General features: G+C 34.9%; 2 protein-coding genes across 2 annotated transcripts; both read left to right on the plus strand.

Moving 5' to 3' along the window:
- Window positions 1-993: 993 nt before the first annotated feature.
- Window positions 994-8,347, plus strand: LOC132284411 (RNA-binding protein 2-like). The gene is made up of 6 exons (XM_059786529.1): window positions 994-1,112; window positions 4,177-4,301; window positions 4,390-4,696; window positions 5,007-5,068; window positions 7,514-7,595; window positions 8,023-8,347. Exons 1-6 carry the CDS (start codon window positions 1,070-1,072, stop codon window positions 8,136-8,138), a joined length of 735 nt encoding a protein of 244 aa, XP_059642512.1. The 5' UTR covers window positions 994-1,069; the 3' UTR covers window positions 8,139-8,347.
- Window positions 8,348-10,712: 2,365 nt separating this feature from the next.
- LOC132281752 (leucine-rich repeat extensin-like protein 3) lies at window positions 10,713-11,303 on the plus strand. The gene has a single exon (XM_059783425.1). The coding sequence runs from the start codon at window positions 10,713-10,715 to the stop codon at window positions 11,301-11,303; it is 591 nt and encodes a 196-aa protein (XP_059639408.1).
- The last annotated feature ends 7,772 nt before the right edge of the window (window positions 11,304-19,075 follow it).

Here is a 19,075-nt window from a genome sequence, read left to right on the forward strand (position 1 = left end):
CATTGTCTAACTTTTACTTTTAAACATTTATTTTTAAAAAAAGTTGCCCATGTCCGAGTTGAATGGTCACACTTTTACATTTGTTTAAGGAAAAAAAAAATAATAATAAATAAATAAATAAATATAGTGATTTCTGGCTGAAATATAAGATAATAATTAATAAAATAATTATTTTCGGGTAAAATATAAAGCAATAGTAAATTACTGAAAAAATATATAATAATAGTTCAAGTAACTAATTACATGCTACTATTCATTTCCATAACAAATAAATAAATTATTATTCTCTCATGTCTCTAAATGTTCTAGCCAACACTTTTTAATTACTATTGCTATAATATATCTGTCTAAGTATATGATCACCGTACAAAATTTATCCACATCAACTATAATGAGATTGTTGTGTTTTGGTGTCAATAAATTTTTTATTTATCAATGAGAAAGAAAGAAAAATATATATATATATATATATAATGTCATCATGTGGTGCCCTAGCATGGACCAAGATATTACGGTATAAAGGTATGCCATGCCGTATGCCTAATGCCTTTGAACAAATGACTGAGGAGACACAAGTTCATCCCTTGATATCATAAGTGAATACTGATTTGAAGTGCATAAAAGTAATTGTTGGCTAATAATTACTCAATCAATCAGAAGAATGCCAAAAAGGTAAGAAATAAGATAATAATGATTTAAGAATCAATATTTACCAAATTGAATTTATTTACATGATACCACCATGACATGGCCAAACCTGTAAGGCACAACAGCGTCTACAAGAAATGTGAAATCTACCAACTTCAATTTTTTCTTTTTATTTTTTGTCGGTTTGGGCTAGTTCGGCCCAATAAAACACCGATCATAAACCCGCCTCACCTTGTGCCTGTCAGTTTGTTCCGCTCAGCCCAGAAATAAATTTCTGAGAAGTTCTGTTCACAATGTTGTCGTGGCCAAGTTTTTTTGGGCTTATAGACTCCCAATTCACTTGTAAAAAGCTTTTGAGTTTGGCCTTATTTCACCAAGCAAGTGGGGAGAGAGAGGGAGAGGTGGGAGCTGATAGACGCTCATGGGGGATCCCTACCGGAGATTCGGTGCTCCTGCGGACAGAGGTTTTATCCTTTTACCCTAAACCCTAATCTCTCTCTACCTTCCTATCTCTGTGATCTCCGAAATCAAAAATCACTTTGATAGAGCCCAACATAAAATTCGGTTTTTACTTGTTTCAAACATTAATTGATTTCATGTCGCCGCATTCACCTGCATTTTGTTGATACCTTGCTGTTGATTTTAACGTTCAATTTGATTTGAATCATATATGTTTATATACATGTACATGCATATTGATTTAATCTGGCTCTCAATTTTTTTCAAGAATTGGTTTGTAAATAAATTGTGCTGACTTTTTTTAAAAATTATTTTTAAGATGACAAATAGAGAAGGAATAGGAGAAAATGTTTTTGTTTTGGTTGGCAGAATCAAGTTTTCAATCTAAATTAACTTATATACTGTGGTTCCTGCAGAATCTTCAGTTTAACTACAACATACACACACATGTAATCAATTGGTGTTTTGTGCAAAAGAAACTATGAAACTAGAAGTAGAAAAAAGCTCAATCAACCGCAAGGATGTTATTTGGCACTAGTCTACCTCCAAATTCAAACTAACATGAGAAGCTTGATAATGAAATTCAACTATTAATTGGGAGAATTTATGAAGTGAGGAAGCCCCTTTATCGAGTTCCATATGAAATTCAACTATTAATTGGGACAATTTATGAGGTGAGGAAGCCCTTTATTGAGCTCCAACCTTGAAGCATCTCCTTTTATCTTCCACCTTGATTGAGCAATCCTTAACGTAACCCCTTCCCTGAATTGAAGCTGTCCCCACCCTATTTCACCAGAAACCATCGCAAGAAATCAATCCCCTCCTGACATCAGTCATTCTCATCTTTGAGATCATAGAGTTTCAAATCCGATAGTTGCTCCCGACCTTCGATGGTGGCTAGGGCAAGGCTTAATAACAGCTACCTTTACATATGTTTTTACATATGGTTCAACCCCAGCTCCATCAACTCCACCTAAATGCTTCTACTAACATTACCATCCACTACTTTTGCATGAAGACACATTTAACCTTTCCCCTTTAAACAAAACCCCCTCTGCCCTGCTTTTCGTTCAAATTTCTCTTACAAATCTGCTATTACTTTTTCCTCTGGAGTCTGGACTTCCTCAAAAAGCTCTTTCCATCTCTCTACCTTGTAAATGCTCCAGGATTCAAACACCCAATCTAGCCCTTCAGATCCAGAAAAAACAATTGGATCATCCCCCAGCCCCACTCGATCAGCTCAACTGAGTCCTCGCATCATTGTTGAGCTTCTAGAAGGTCGAAGTGTCTATGTCAGACATGGACATGGCCTGACATATCTCAGACACGCCAAAAAAACTGTCTCTGAATATTTTTCATTTTGTACATGTCGTGGACGTGCTGTGGATATGCCATGGACACGTGACGGGCATGTTGATACATTGTGGATACATTGTCAACATGCATGTCTGATTAAAAGAGGATTTATTTATTTATTTATTTATTAAAAGGGTTAAAATACAAATTGTGTTCTTATCAAAAAATAAAAAAATAAAATACGAAGTATGTGGAATTCTTTGGACAGTTTAAATAATATGGAGGTCAAAACGTAAAAAATAAAAAGTTTTTAAAATGTGATTTATCAGGCTGTTTTTTTTTTTTGTTTTTTTGTTTTTTTGTTTTTTATAGTTATTGCTTGTTTGAAATTGTAAAAGATCTCAAAGAGAGAAGGGTAAGAATTGCTCTCTTTTGCAACCAACTTCGAATTCACTTTGATGGTTTAATGAAACTTGACTGTTGGCTAACCTTCTTCTCCTTACAAATCCTTTTTTTTTTTTTCCCTTTCTTTTTGTCCTCTTCTTCCTATCACAATCTTCTTTCTTCCTCTACAGGTTCTCTCTTTTATTATCAACAAAGAGCTTCTTCTTTTTTCTCTCAACGACACCTTAGTTTCCTTATTTCATTATTATTTTCTTTCTTTAAAGATTCTCTCTCTTAGATGAATTCCTTTCCTCTCTTTTTTCAACAAAGCCCTAATTTTAGAAAGCAGAAATTTTACTTCAGCCAATTATCTATCTCTTGCTCTCTCATCTCTTTTTCTTTCCTTCCATTCATTAAGCATCTGTAATAATTTGTTTAGCTATGGATTTAGATTACAACGAATTTTATAAATGGAATTTAAAAAATTTACTTATACTTCAGCCCGTCCTCTGTTCTTAAATGAGTGAATTGCTGTTGTTGTTCATTAGTTATTGTGATGTGGAATTTTTTGTTCTTAGTTGGATGAAAAGTAATATTAGTCTTGTAATATATTATCACATATATTTAAAAAAAAAAATGTATATTTAACTTTGAAAAAATGTATATTTGTTATTCGTTGTGTTCCCTCCATGTCCATGTCTTTATTATTTAGGATTTGTTGTGTCGTATCGTATCCATTTTACAAGATGGGGTTTTCTAAATACGGATTCATTGATGGTAATTTGTGCGAGTTTTAAGATCTAGATTGCATATTTGAAATCATGTTCATCTAATTGAAACCAAAAATAATACTAATAAGTTACTCCCTCTATCCCAAATTAAGTGTTGTCTGTCACAGTTCCCAATGACGACACTTAATTTGGGATGGAGGGAATAAATCAATAAAGTATATTACACCTCCACAGGTTTGCATATTAAAATTTCAACTGGAGTTAAATTTGAAGCTTGTTTGTCGACTTCATAGTTTGGGTTTTCAATAGTTCCTTCTTCTTTATCTTTATTCCTCGGAATCTGATTTATGCTCAAATTCTGCTGCTACATTTATGATACTGCTTTAGCCAGGCTATTTTTTTAGGGCATTCCCTTTAAATATGTTCAGAATACTATTTCTGTACATTTTAAGAATATATATTGATTCTTAGATGTTAGAGGATTACTCTGTGACGCTATTCTCATTGTGGCAGAACTGAGTGAAAGATAAAGAATAAACAACAATGGAAAACTACTATTATCCAATACGAGCTATATATATATATATAATAAACTTCTCTGATACAGAAATCTTTGTTGATCTTAGTACACGCCTTGATTAGTTTGTTATAATAACAGGCAGTGTTCCAATACCGAGCTTTCCTGGCTACTTGTCATCTGAACCATCATCATTAACATCTCATCATCCATGGAACAACTTCAGTGATCTGCAGGGTAATGCTTCAGATTACCTACGAAAAGATGTAAGAATTTCATTTACTAGTGGACTCTTCAGTTATTATATTGGAAGTATGGGTAATGGTAAAATGGGTTTCTTGGTTTTACTTTTAGGTATTGCCATTGCAGCCTGGGCCTTATGGTGTAGATGTTACTGGTGTTGGTGTTCGCCCTGAATACAGTCTTGGTGGATTAACAGCAGGAGCAAGCATTAATGCCCACCCAGCTCCTTTACAAGATCCAAGTTTGCTGAGCCAAAGACGAGATATTGCATTAGGTGTCAGCGCAGGCATCCCGGATTTAATAAATGATAGGCCCAACTCTCTGAGAAAAGTTGATGGCCTTCCAGTTCCAGCAGGAGAATCAAATATTCTGTTTGTTGAAGGGCTTCCAAATGACTGTTTAAGGAGAGAAGTAGGCCGTATCCTTGTATTTTGTTATTTGTTTGTGGTTTGGTCGTGTGGCATCTTGATAGAGCCTAATACTTTATTGAAATTCATGGGGAGCTTTTGGATAAGTCCAGTTTGTGTCCAGTGCGATTTAAAATGAGCTTATGGTTGCATCTACAGGAGCAGCCATCTAGCTTTTAGAGGTAGGATAGAAATCTATACTATGGAACAAAAATTGGATTATCCATATGTGTCCAAAGGCCCCCTGAATATATTGATTTTTTATATTTTTTTGGATATATTGTTTTGTTACTCCAATTTATTCCTTGACTCTAGTTGAAGACCTTTTTCGTCCTTTCATCGGCTTTAAAGATATCAGAGTCGTTCATAGGGAGCCCAGACGTGTAAGTTTACTGCTTCATTTTAGAATGTACTATAGATGATTGCCATTTTAACTAAAGCTATTAACAGTTTACCTAGTTTTTTTTTTTTTCCCCATGGCAAGTGAATCTAGTCGTATCATCTTCTCCATCTTTGGTTATATCCTTTTTTTGGTTTGAATTATTGATTGATTTTGATTATCAGAAATTATTAAAAAATTTATTAATTTAAAAAAACCCTACTTGGTTAATACATAGCAAAAAAAAATTTCTTTTGGGCTTCAGATTCTTAGTCTTAAGAATGTTTCTGTTCAAAAAATAATCAGCATAAACCTAATTTTGATTTAAATGGTTTCTCATCTGCAGAATCAATCATCTTTATTTGGTTAACAGTACTGCATTTTTCAAACCAAAATATTTTTTCATTTTTTTGCTGATTAGATCTGTTAAGTTAGCTAAAATAAATATGGCCTACATATGTTGAGAAGTGATTTGGTAGAAAAAAATTTAGCAAAAAATGTTCACTTTTTGTTTGATCACGTCTTCATATTCACACTTCTTAAGTCCATGTGACTAGACAAATTGGAACTACCTTGTAATTGTCTAATACTTCCCCTTGCTTCAATCTTCATCCCATTGAAAAGCTCCCTAGTTAACCTGCACTGTACCTTTAGACATCAGTTTTGTAACATGTTTTTCCACTGAATGCAATTACCGAGTTATTCAGTTGCTCTAGGTCATTATAGAAATTGGTATTTATTGCATGGGTGAGAAGCATACGTATGTATTTGAAGCACAGATACGCTATGATACGGACACAGTGAGTCAGTGACATTGACCTATAAAAACTATAATGCAGACGTGGCAAATATTAATAAGTATATATATTATATATGGTCTTATAATATTAGTATATTTTTATACATATGATAATATGATCCTATTAGTATAACGGTCATTACCCAGTGTTGCTCCTTGTTAATCAAGAATGCTGAGAGGCACATTTCTTTGGGAATACCTTCACAAAGTGACTGCTCTCAAGATTTGAACCAAGTAATGTCCCCTATGATCTTATAATATAATATTTTAATGTTTTGCTATTACAGATTTTCAATTTCAAAACATCTTAAATATAATGCCACATTTAAATTTAGGGTTTAGGATGTGAAAAATGAAACATTTTAAAGCCTCAAATTGTTAGAACAAAGAAAAGAAGCAACAAATGTTGTAAATAAAAAATAAAAAATTGACGAATTGGGCTTATCATACTGTTTATTCGTCTTCTCCATAGATGGTCATTGGTAGGTCTCCCTCAAATGTCACTGTTCTCATCTTCCTGTACTCTCTCGCTCTCTCTCTCAAACAGCAACTTATCATTGTGTCTTTTTTTAACTCAAAAGTGTGTTTTTTTTTTTCCTTGCCATATTTTGCCCCTCCTTGTTCTTGGAAATTACTAAAAGATCTCCCATATTAAACTGATCTCCCTCTTCCCTTCTCTTCTGGAACTTTCTAAATTGCCTCCCTGCTTCCTGTCCAGCATATATGCTTACTTTTTTCAAAATTAAGAGAAGTTATTTAATTTGTATGACACATGTCAGAAGGTGTTCGATACATTTCCATGTTACACGTGTCAAACACTAATATGATGATCTTTTATCGGAAGTTGCTGGACACTTGTCTGTGTTAGACACCTGCCAAACACTTATACGATGATCTTTTAGGCATGTTTGGTGCATCATACAGGGAAGCTATTGATATGCTGGAAAATACTTGGGTTGTAGACATGCTATCAATTTGTTTGTCTGGGATGTGCATTCTAGGTTCAAATTTTGGTTCCCTAGCTTTAGCTCAAGCAAGATGATCGGGTTGTGAATATGTTGTCGATTTGCTTAGACTCAAATAATGGTTGGCTAGCTTCAGCTCCACTAAAAATTGTTTTGTACCTATGTAAAATATCTTGCACTGTCATGTAGAGCTAGGCTATTATATAACTACTGATAGAGGCTACTGGTTACCAATGGATTTGAGAGACCTGGTGTGACTCGGTCTTTGCCTATAGAAGGATGTAGCATGGACTCCATACCTATGTTCATGGGGTGCATCGGAAATTTTCAGTTTGGAAGCATGTTTTATATTTGTGTGTTATTTTCAAGTTTCTAATTGTTCATCAAATGGGATAATGAATAAAGGAAAAAAAAAACTGTCATGGTGAGTAGCAGATGAAACTGATTTCAAAGGGAATCCTACCCCGCAATTTGACTCACACATACACTAAAACCTTTGGCAACAACTTTTCTTGAACCATATTTTGCTCCATAATGGGGCAAAGAAACTCTGCTTTTGTCATCCTACTTAGTTGCTTCTTGCTCATGTTCATAATGTTTTAATGTCAGCGTATGCTTCCTTCTATTATTTTTTTATGTTTGTTACCATTTTATAGTGATATTCTGATTGACAATTATATTGCAGAGTGGAGACAAGTCAATGGTTTTATGCTTCGTTGAGTTTGATGATGCCAAATGTGCTCTTACTGCTATGGAAGCTCTTCAAGGTAAAGTATTTCTCTAAGAAGTTCTGAAAATTTTCTGATCTATGCACAAGTTTGTATGTAAATATAATTCACACTCAATACCCTTTCTTGGGGTGTATTTATGGTGGACAAGGAAACTCAACAACGGTATGCTATATAAAGCAAGTGAATTCAATAGACATAATAGTTGTGCTTTTGTACATGCAAATTATACACTCTAATTGATCATTATGCATCACAATAGGTTTAGTTAATGTACCTCAAATTCCTGATTGTGTTACTAATTTACATTTTTTTATATAGTTACTAATTTATATTTAAAACGAGTATATAAACTTTATGAGTTGTTTTGTCGTACCCGCTTTGAAGAAATTGAAATGTACTCATTTGATGTTCTGTTGAAAATTACATCATTTGATAGGCTTATGAGCTATGGTATCTTCATCAGGTTACAAATTTGATGACAAGAAACCTGACTCCCCCGTCTTGAGGATACACTTTGCACATTTTCCTTTCCGTCTGCCATCTGATCATAATGAGCAACAATTTGGGGGTCCACGATGACCATAGACATGTGGCTGGGATGATGATCAGTCTAAGAGGTCTTAAAGAGATTGTAAGCCAGCTTCTAAAACTATATTTACAGAATGAAGCTTGTTTTATGTGGGTATACTCTGGTTAGTGTGGCACAAGCTAATATGAGAGCAAAAATACGCTGTACTTGACAGTTAAATTATCCCGTTATTAAAATTGTGTAGTTGTATTTGATCCAATTTCTCTCGAGCCACTCCTATCTTTATGTCATGTCAAGTTTTAATTATATAGTGCTCCAACCCTGGTCCAGCTCTAAATCACCCTCCGGTTCATGGGTCCTTGGCTCAGGATAACCAGTTTCGATTGGCAAATCTGGTCCTCTTTTTCTTTTTGCCAGCACACGACCCAAAGTTGTATTTGTGTATTTCCTAGAGGCCTACCTACCGGAGGTGGGGTGATCCGGGGCAGCAGACAGCCGAGGTGTAGTGATCTATGTTTTGGATTTGTTTAGCAGGTAATTTGTTGTATTATGTCGTGTATGGTTGATTAGACAGTGCTTTTTTACAGAGTTCTTGGCAGGCCGAAGTTGATGCAAGTTCAACCATGTATCTGTTTCAAGTGTTCTCCCTGTCTAATGGATTATTTGCAATGGAGTCGTGATATTCAAGCCGACTAGTTAAGCCTATTTATCAAAGTGAAACAATTAAGGCCATTGATGGCCTGAAGTGGGTCCCGTAGGCTTGAATATCATTTTCCTTTGCAATTTTATCATTTTTTTATTCGGTTTGCAAATTTTCAGGAAATTCTGAATTCATTTTCTATGTTTTAATCTTTTATTTTATTTTTTTGAGCTTTCTTGCTGCAGTAGGAATAGAAGTTTGCTATTTTGATAAGACTCTAATGGAAAGGTGATTATTCAGCTTTGCTTGATAAAGAAACAAGTTTAGCTTTAAAGCTCAGTGCCACCACCACTTAACTATGACGACAATCAAACAACAATAATAACTGGTTCATTTTTCATACATAGGGATGATCTTCACTTCTTTTTTCCATAAATAGGGATGATCTTAACTTTCCAAGTTCAATTCTTTTCTTTAGGCGGACTTCATTTTTTGCCTATAAGAATGATCATTGAGGTGAAAATTTATTGTATTGTGTCCCCCTAACTTCAATGAATTGACCTTATCAAATTCTCCTAGGAAAAATCTATAGTCAATTGTGGCTTAGCACTAATTTCACTCAAAAAGAGGGGTGGTACACGATAATAAAACACAAGTACGCTCAAGTTGTGTTTGATTTTATGGAATTAGTGTCTTGATATTAGAATGGGAGAATAAATAATTCAAATTGTGCAATGCTCTATCCAAGTGTCACAATCTGAATAAATGATTTGGGATTAAATGTCTATATTATTGAAGCAAGCAGCACTGCTTAATTGTCTTGTCTGTCCACTTTAAGGAATATTGGCATCCAAGCAAAGAACTCCCTGGAAACTGCAATAGAAAATTGGATTCTGTGGTTGGAACCAAAGAAGAGATTCACAAGAAAAGTATAAAGTGTGAAACTGTGGGGGATAGAGAGAGAGAATTGATGCCCCCAAAGGTAGATTATGTTCAGAGAAAGGCATAAGAAAAAGAGGGGATGACTTTGCCAAACACTCCTAACTTTGGATTCCCCTCCCCCAATGAAAATGACATATATATATATATTCAATAATACATACTCCAAACTCCAAAGAGATAATAAAGCAAGTACCACCGAAATATTTAGCACTGTCATTTGAAAATTATACCCGTAATTGTCTGATCAATTCAATTTCAAATAGATAGATCTCTAGGTGGGACCCATTGCCTTGAGGTTCCCTATTGGTCCAATCCTCTGTGCTATATCCATCCAATCACCGCCGAAAGTAAAGATTTCAGTGCTCAATATGTCACAACATTTTATTAATTACACACCACACTGCCTTAATATAATTGTAAAAGCAGCTTAATGTAACTAACACTCACAATTTTACTAAAAGCCATATTCCCCATCATGCAAGCAAGATCAGTTCAATTTATAAAAAGTGCCAAATGGACGCTGGGTGCTCATATCATTTCTAAATTTTTTTTTTTTTTTTTTAATTGCGCTAAATAACTCCCCTACTGAGTTTGGGAGTACTCCAATCCTCATATTATAATTTTGGATTACATAGTCGAGATCAATCACTATTCGATACATAAATAAAAGTTAAATAAAATTGACACATTTGTTTTCATGTCAAATTGTGATTGGCCGATAACATTATAGCATATACTAATTTCTCATAAAACAAATTTAAACTTTCATTGACCAAAGACAACATGGGTGGTTGTGATTGTCCTCCTTTACAGCAAACAAAGGCCTCCATTTTCTTTTCACAGAAGAAGCATCTAAATCAAACTTTTGAGAGACGCATGGAACCAGAGGGCAAAGGATTCTATCTGGCTATAGCTATTAAGTCACATAGCAGATAAGTATAGCAAGTGTTGTGTGTCACAAACAAGGCCATAGACACAACTTGCTCGATCTACTAGTTCTGAAGCTAACTATATGCCATTAATTTAATCAGCATTTCATGAGATGGATCATGCCAAAGGTCTAGCACATCTGAGAAGAAAATGGCTTGTGTTGCTCTTGAGGGTCATAGAGGTGATGATCATGTTTGCCAGAGTAACAGCTGCAGATCAAACTGACATACCAGCAACAGGTTTGCTATGCATTAGTGATTGCGCGACGTGTCCTGTCATATGCTCACCACCTCCACCACCACGACAGTCAAAGCCGCACCACTCAGCACCACCACCTCAGCTTTCTTATTTCAATTCACCACCACCACCACCACCACCACCACCACCACCACCACCTGAGTCCTATTATTTCAATTCACCCCCAACACCACCACCACCACCGGAGTCTTATTACTTCGATTCACCCCCAACTCCCACGCTACCACCTCCACCGCCATCATCTTACTTTTCGTGGGGTGCCACTCCCCCGCCTTCTCCCGACTACATCAACATTCCTTCCGGTAAGGCGCCTCCTGGTATGCAGCAGGGCAATTACTCCTATCCTTACTACTACTTCTACGCTTCGGAGGCTTCTTCTCTTTCTCTTCAAGCATCCATATCTGTCATGTTACTATTTTCATTTCATGTTATGCTTTTTGGTTGATGAAGAGTTGTATTAATTTGTTGGATGGATAAATAAATTATGGGGATAGATTTTGTGGTATTTCATTTTGTTCGTAGATGTGTATTTATTAGCTAACATTTTGCATTGTCATGATAATGTTTAGCCATTGTCAAGAACTTGAACCTATTCAATCTGTGAACAACGGTCAGAAGATTTATTGTTTGCTTACCGATATCAGTTTAAAATGTGTGTTATGTAATGAAATTGTTACTGTATTTGTTTCGTGATGAAGAAATGGAGACATTTATCAGCAATCATATGCACTAGGCAATTATGAAGGGACGCTCTTTTTCTCACAACACTCTGTATTGAGGACCTAGGAATTAATTGCTAAGGACATACTTTGATAAAGAGAGTGCATAACATGGGCCATCTTTTCAGAGATCAATTAAGGTACATTAGCCATTTAATTTGCCTGGACCCCATGTGTAACGACCCACTCCACCGTATAACATGATATTGTCCGCTTTGAGTTTGAGCTTGCACGGTTTTGTTCTTGGACTTTACCCCAAAAGGCCTCATACCAATTGGAGGTGACACACTTACATATAAGCACTTCACATTTCCTCTACCCAGGCGATGTGAGACTGTACACCCGTAACTCGCCAATATGGTAGCTTGTCAGTGTCTCTCGTACCCGCTCACGACACACCCGCCCACAAGGTCATCACAATCTACCCCCCTTGGAGGCCCGACGTCCCCGTCGGCACACTTCCGGCTGGATCAGGCTCTGATACCATTTGTAACGACTCACTCTACCACATGGTATGATATTGTCCGCTTTGGGCCTGAGCCTGCACGGTTTGTTCTTGGGATTTACCCCAAAAGGCCACATACCAATTGAAGATGACACACTTACATATAAGCACTTCACATTTCCTCTACCCAGGCGATGTGGGACTGTGCACCCGTTGCTCGCCAGTGTGGTAGCTTGTCAGTGTCTCTCGCACCTGCCCACGGCACACCCGCCCACAGGGTCATCACAATCCACCCCCCTTGGAGGCCCGACGTCCCCGTCGGCACACTTCCGGCTGGGTCAGGCTCTGATACCATTTATAACGAACCATTCCACCACATGGTATGATATTGTCCGGTTTGGGCCTGAGCCCGCACGGTTTTGCTCTTGGGTTTCACCCCAAAATGCCTCATACCAATTAGAGATGACACACTTACATAGAAGCACTTCACCTTTCCTCTACCCAGGCGATGTGGGACTTGTGCACCTGTAGCTCGCCAGTGTGGTAGTCTGACAGTGTCTCTCGCACCCACCCACGACACACCCGCCCACAGATCATACCATGTGGTGGAGTGGGTCTTTATAAATGGTATCAGAGCCTGACCCAGCAGGAAGTGTGCCGATGGGGACGTGAGGCCTCCAAGGGGGTGAATTGTGATGACCTTATGGGCCGGTGTGCCGTGGGCGGGTGCGAGAGACACTGTCAGGCTACCACACTGGCGAGTTACGGGTGCACAGTCTCATATCGCCTGGGTAGAGGAAAGGTGAAGTGCTTATATGTAAGTGTGTCACCTCCAATTGGTATGAGACCTTTTGGGGTGAAACCCAAGAGCAAAACCGTGCAAGCTCAGGTCCAAAGCAGACAATATCATACCATGTGATATATATATATATATATATATGTATATTATGGTATATCAAGGTTAAAACTCTATTAGGGTTGTTTTTTAATAGAGATGATTTATTTATTGGTTTTCAGAGGTCTGGTAGAGAGAACTTACTCGTAGGGTTTAACCCGTGATTTTTTTTCCAGGTTAATAGAAGTTCAAGTCTCAAGGCTGAGATTCCGCAGCTGGAGGACTTATCCACTCTTTCGCTTTATTTAAAAGTAAGATATTATTATCGTTTAATTTGATATTAGTAATTAATAGTGAACTTTTGGTTAATGGATTTTGGTCAAGGGGTCCTTGGGTTTCAGGATTCCCGAGTTGTAAATGTTGGAGAATTATTAATGGATTTATTGTTTATTAGTTTTCTTCAGCGTATTAATTATTCTTTTTATTTTTTTTTTTGTACTCTGTGTTTGTTTAAATACTTTAATTGTTTTGATATTCCCTAATTTTGTGCGCAGACTTGATCAACCCGTGTTCCGAAACAAGGGGGTATCACACCCTGGCCCCATGCTGGCCCACTAGTATATATATATATATACATATATAATTCCCCCTGAAATTTATAAATGCCAAAAAAAATTAGTGATCTATTTTAAAAATCTCTTTAATTCTTTAATTATTTTCCTTCTTACACTTATTCTTCAAATTTCTTTTTGTTCGTTTAAAAATAAATAAAAGTAAATTGCACTCTCTTTCTTCAATTAAGAATTTTTTTTTTTTTCTTTTTCTTACAATAACAGTCTTTTCTCTATTCGCATTCATTTTTTATTTACTTATTTTTTAAATTTATTATTAGAATTTTATACACTTTGAGCATCGTTGCCAACCGTTTTCTGTCATGTATTTTTGTTGATAAATTGGTAAAAAAAATTAAACAATTCACAAAAACACATTAATGCACTATTCAACTTCTTGTCTTGTACAGTCGGTTACAATTAGTCGCAATAACCTTCTTTTCTTTTCTTTTCTTTTTCTTGTATTCATTTTCATCGTTTTGCATTTAAGAGATGTCATGTTGAATGAGCCGTTCAATTTTAGCGATTACAGAGAAGGATATCAAGGAGTATTTTAGCTTTAAAATGGTTACTTAGATGGACTATTAGTTGGGAGCTTGGATAAGGATAGTTAAAAACAGAGGAGCTAAAAAAAATCATGATCAGTATCAGTATGATGAGAATAAGCACTCATAACTTCAAAAAGCAAAAGCATGAGGGGCCAAAGAAAGAAAGATGGTCTTCATTACAGATGTGTTTCAGTAACCATGCTGCACTTGGACATGAAAAATTATTATATGATCTCAGAATTATTAGTTCAGACAATCACTATTTCACACTTAAACAAAAGTTGAATAAAACTCGTATCTTCCTTACACATTTCTTTAACTATCAAATGGACAAATGGTGGTCGTTGGATTTGCCGCTAGCACATGCACCATGCCGTGTTGTGACACGGTGGGACACGCAGCAGAGAGGCCTACAGTGCTAAAACTTATGTTATCCAATTAAAGCAAAACATGAAGGAAAAAAAATTTAAGTCAAAAAATTGAATTTTTTTTTTCTTTGGGTGTAGATTTCACATTATCATGAAAATTTAGCTCGGAGTTGGATGGATGGATGTTTTATTTAATAAAAAATTATATTATTTTTTTAATTAATTCATAATATATTTTAAAATTAGATTGAAACTCTATTTTTAATAAATAATTACAAAATTATTCTGTCAGGAGAATATTCCACGCCTGTCCTTGCCATGACCTAATGGGATCCGACTATAAAAAAAAATAAGGTAAGGTACACTAACACCCCTTTAAATTTGACAAAAGGACACACAAATGAATCTTAGCCTATTTTGGGACAATAACACCCCCTCAAGTTTCATATAGTTACCAAAGACACCCCAATGATAATGAATTGACATTTTTGCCCTTTAACTTTTATATTAACCCATTTAAATATTGAAATTACCCTTCTAACCTTAATACCCCATTTCTTTCTCTCCCTTCTCTCTTCCTTCGTCCTTCCTTTTTTTTTTATATATATAATACACACACGTGTGTGTGTGTGTGTGTGTGTGTGTGTACACAGATACATAAATATATATATATATATATATATATATATATATATATATATATCAACACTGTGTCAATGATTCATTCCATCATTATGTTATAGTGCATCAAGCAAAAGAGCCACATAATAAAACAAATGGAGAAAAAACTTGTTATTGAAATGATCGAATGGACAAATTAATAAAATAAGAAACAGAAAATTTTACTAAAATCATAAACATCAGGCACCCCAAATCCAATTAACACAACCTAAAATTAGAACATGTAGATCCAACTCATAAATTGGATTTAAAATATATTAAACAGGTCTTGCAAACAAGCCAAAAGCTGGATTTATAACAGTAAAGCCTCCATCTAATGCTGGAGTCATTTGTGAAAATAAGAAGTACTGAGAAATTTCATGGCTTAGAATATATCTCATAAGAATATATATATATATAACTCACCCAAAATTCTTCATCGATTAGAGTCTCACGTGCCACAAAATTCCTTAACTTAATTCTATTTTCTTGAATTAACTCTTCTAGTTTCTTCTGCAACCCTCACTTTCTCTCTCAAAAACCATTATCTCTCTCTCTATATCGTTCTGTCTGCAATCCCTCTCTCTCCTTCTCCCATTCAGGGGAATTTTGTCTTTTCATATGATTTAAGGCCTTGTTTGGATGGAATTTTTTCAAAGGGGTGTCATTGTCCCAAAATTGGCTAAGTTTTATTTGTGTGTCCTTTTATCAAACCTAAAGGAGTGTTAGTGTACTTTACCCAAAAATATATATATTCAAATTCCAAGAATAATGTTAGTTCAAACTCCATTGGACATCAAAAATTAAGAGGTGTAATGAGGCACACTTATATCAATTGTTCAAGGTGAGAAATTATTGTATGATCCCAGATCAATCACTAGGACTGTAAGTGAACCAATTCATTTGAGAACAAGTCGAACTCGACTCTATAAAGGCTTGAATCCCGTATGTTTATTTGATAAATGAACCAAGTTGAAATAAGATTTTCAAACTCATTTCGTAAATGAGCCAAACTCAAACAACCATAAACTGGACTTGTTTGTTCGTAAATATGTCTGTGAACAAAGCTCGTGAACATACATAATTATATACTACATACATGAAAGAAAGAACTTGTTTATATTATACATAAGCCCGTTTTAAGTATATTATAGGAACCTGTTTAAATTATACAACGGCCTATTTAGAATGTAAAATTAGGTTTAGCCATTAGCCCAACTAAGCCCTATAAATTGACAAAACTCAAATTCCTTATTACCCTAAACCTCATCTTATTCTTCTTATTTTCCAAATCGCAGCAAAACGTTATTCGGGTCGGATGTTAGCGGATTATCTCGTGCAATTCGAATTTCGGTTTCAGTAGAATCCAACCGAATTCAAATAGAATATAGTCTGAGACATGCAAATAACATAAACACAATGTGGATTGTGTGTTGTATTAGTCTCTCTATCTCTGGATCTGCATCTCCCCTTTGTAGTCTGTACATAATATAGATCAAAACATACATAATTATATAATATATACATGAAAGAGAGAACCTGTTTATATTTGTAAACAAAGCTCGTGAATATACATAATTATATATTATATACACAGAAGAGATAACATGTTTATATTATACATAAGCCCGTTTTAAGTATATTATAAGAACCTGCTTAAATTATACAACGGCCCATTTAGAATGTAAAACTATGTTTACCCATTAGCCCAACTAAGCCCCATAAATTGACAAAACTTAAATTCCTTTTAACCTTAACCCTCATCTTATTCTTCTTGCTTTCCAAATTGCAACAAAGCATTATACGGGTCGGATGTTAGCGGACTATCTCATGGAGTTTGAATTTCGGTTTCAATTGAATCCAATCAAATTCAAACAAAATATAGACCCAGACATGAAAATAATGGAAACACAATTTTGATTGTGTGTTATATTAGTCTCTCTCTCTCTGGATCTGCATCTCCCCTCTGCAGTCTGTACATAATACAGATTAAAACATACATAATTATATACTATATACATGAAAAAGAGAACTTGTTTATGTTTGTTAACAAAGCTTGTGAACATACATAATTATATTATATACATAAAAGAGAAAACCTGTTTATATTATACATAAGCCCGTTATAAGTATATTGTAGGAACCTATTTAAATTATACAATGGCTCATTTAGAATGTAAGACTAAGTTTATCCATTAACCCAACTAAGCCCCATAAATTAACAAAACTCATTTCCTTACAACGTTAACCCTTATCTTATTCTTCTTATTTTCCAAATCACAGCGAAGCATTATTCGGGTGCGGACTATCTCATGCAGTTCGAATTTCGGTTTCAGTAGAATCCAACTGAATTCGAATAGAATATGGACCCAAACATGAAAATAACTGAAACACATTGTGGATTTTGTGTTGTATTAGTCTCTCTCTAGATGTGCATCTCCCCTCTGTAGTCTGTACATAATACAGATCAAAACATACATAATTATATACTATATACATGAAAGAGATAACATGTTTATGTTTGTGAACAAAGCTCGTGAACATACATAATTATATACTATATACATGAAAGAGTGAACATGTTTATGTTATACATAAGTCTGTTTTAAGAATATTATAGGAACATGTTTAAATTATCGAACGACCCATTTTGAATATAAGACTAGGTTTAACCATTAGCCCAACTAAGCCCCATAAATTGATAAAACTCAAATTCTTTATAACCTTAACCCTCATCTTATTCTTCTTATTTTCCAATTCGCAACAAAGCATTATTTGAGTTGGATGTTAGCGGACTGTCTCGTGGAGTTTAAATTTCGATTTCAGTAGAATCCAATCGAATTCGAATAGAATATGGATCCAGACATGAAAATAACAAAAACGCATTGTGGATTATGTGTTGTATTAGTCTCCCTATCTCTGGATCGGCATCTCTCCTCTGTAGTCTGTACATAATACAGATCAAAACATGCATAATTATATACTATATACATGAAAGAGAGAACCTTTTTATGTTTGTGAACAAAGCTCGTGATCATTATATACTATACACGTGAAAGAGAGAACCTGTTTATATTATACATAATCCCGTTTTAAGTATATTATAGAACCTGTTTAAATTATACAACGGCTCATTTAGAATGTAAGACTAGGTTTAGCCATTAGTCTAACTAAGCCCCATATATTGACAAAACTCAAATTCCTTATAACCCTAACCCTCATCTTATTCTTTATATTTTCCAAATCGCAGTGAACCATTATTCGGGTCAGATGTTAGCGGACTATCTCATGCAGTTTGAATTTCGGTTTCAGTAGAATCTAACCGAATTCGAATAGAATATGGACCTAGACATGAAAATAACGAAGACACATTGTGAATTGTGTGTTGTATTAGTCTCTCTCTGGATCTATATCTCCCCTCTGTAGTCTATATTTAATATAGATCAAAACATACATAATTATATACTATATACATGAAAGAGAGATCCTGTTTATGATTGTGAACAAAGCTCATGAACATACATAATTATATACTATATACGTGAAAGAGAGAACTTGTTTATATTATACATAAACCCTTTTTAAGTATATTATACAACAGGCCATTTAGAATGTAAGAATAGGTTTAGCCATTAACCTAACTAAGCCCTAGAAATTGACAAAACTCGAATTCTTTATAACCCTAACCCTCATCTTATTCTTCTTATCTTCCAAATAGTAGCAAAGCATTATTCAGGTCAGATGTTCGTGGACTATCTCGTGTAGTTCGAATTTCAATTTCAGTAGAATCCGAATAGAATATGAACCCAGACATGAAAATAACAGAAACACACTATGGATTATGTGTTATATTAGTCTCTCTCTGGATCTGCATCTCCACTCTGTAATCTGTACATAATACAATTCAAAATATACATAATTATATATTATACACATGAAAGAGAGAAACTGTTTATGTTTCTAAACAAAGCTTGTGAACATACACAATTATATACTATATACATGAAAGAGAGATACTGTTTATATTATGC

Source organism: Cornus florida, unplaced genomic scaffold (genome assembly GCF_030987335.1).
Source record: "Cornus florida cultivar Cherokee Brave unplaced genomic scaffold, ASM3098733v1 CherokeeBrave_3.0.0_Hap2_Chr11, whole genome shotgun sequence".
Classification (NCBI taxonomy): domain Eukaryota; kingdom Viridiplantae; phylum Streptophyta; class Magnoliopsida; order Cornales; family Cornaceae; genus Cornus; species Cornus florida.

Excerpts from the sequence above, each read along its gene's own strand:
- LOC132284411 (XM_059786529.1), top strand. The coding sequence starts at position 1,070 with ATGGGGGATCCCTACCGGAGATTCGGTGCTCCTGCGGACAGAG. Across the intron at positions 4,697-5,006 it reads TTTAAGGAGAGAAGTAGGCC|ACCTTTTTCGTCCTTTCATC; the intron begins GTATCCTTGTAT and ends CTCTAGTTGAAG. Across the intron at positions 5,069-7,513 it reads TTCATAGGGAGCCCAGACGT|AGTGGAGACAAGTCAATGGT; the intron begins GTAAGTTTACTG and ends ATTATATTGCAG.
- LOC132281752 (XM_059783425.1), top strand. The coding sequence starts at position 10,713 with ATGGATCATGCCAAAGGTCTAGCACATCTGAGAAGAAAATGGCTTGTG.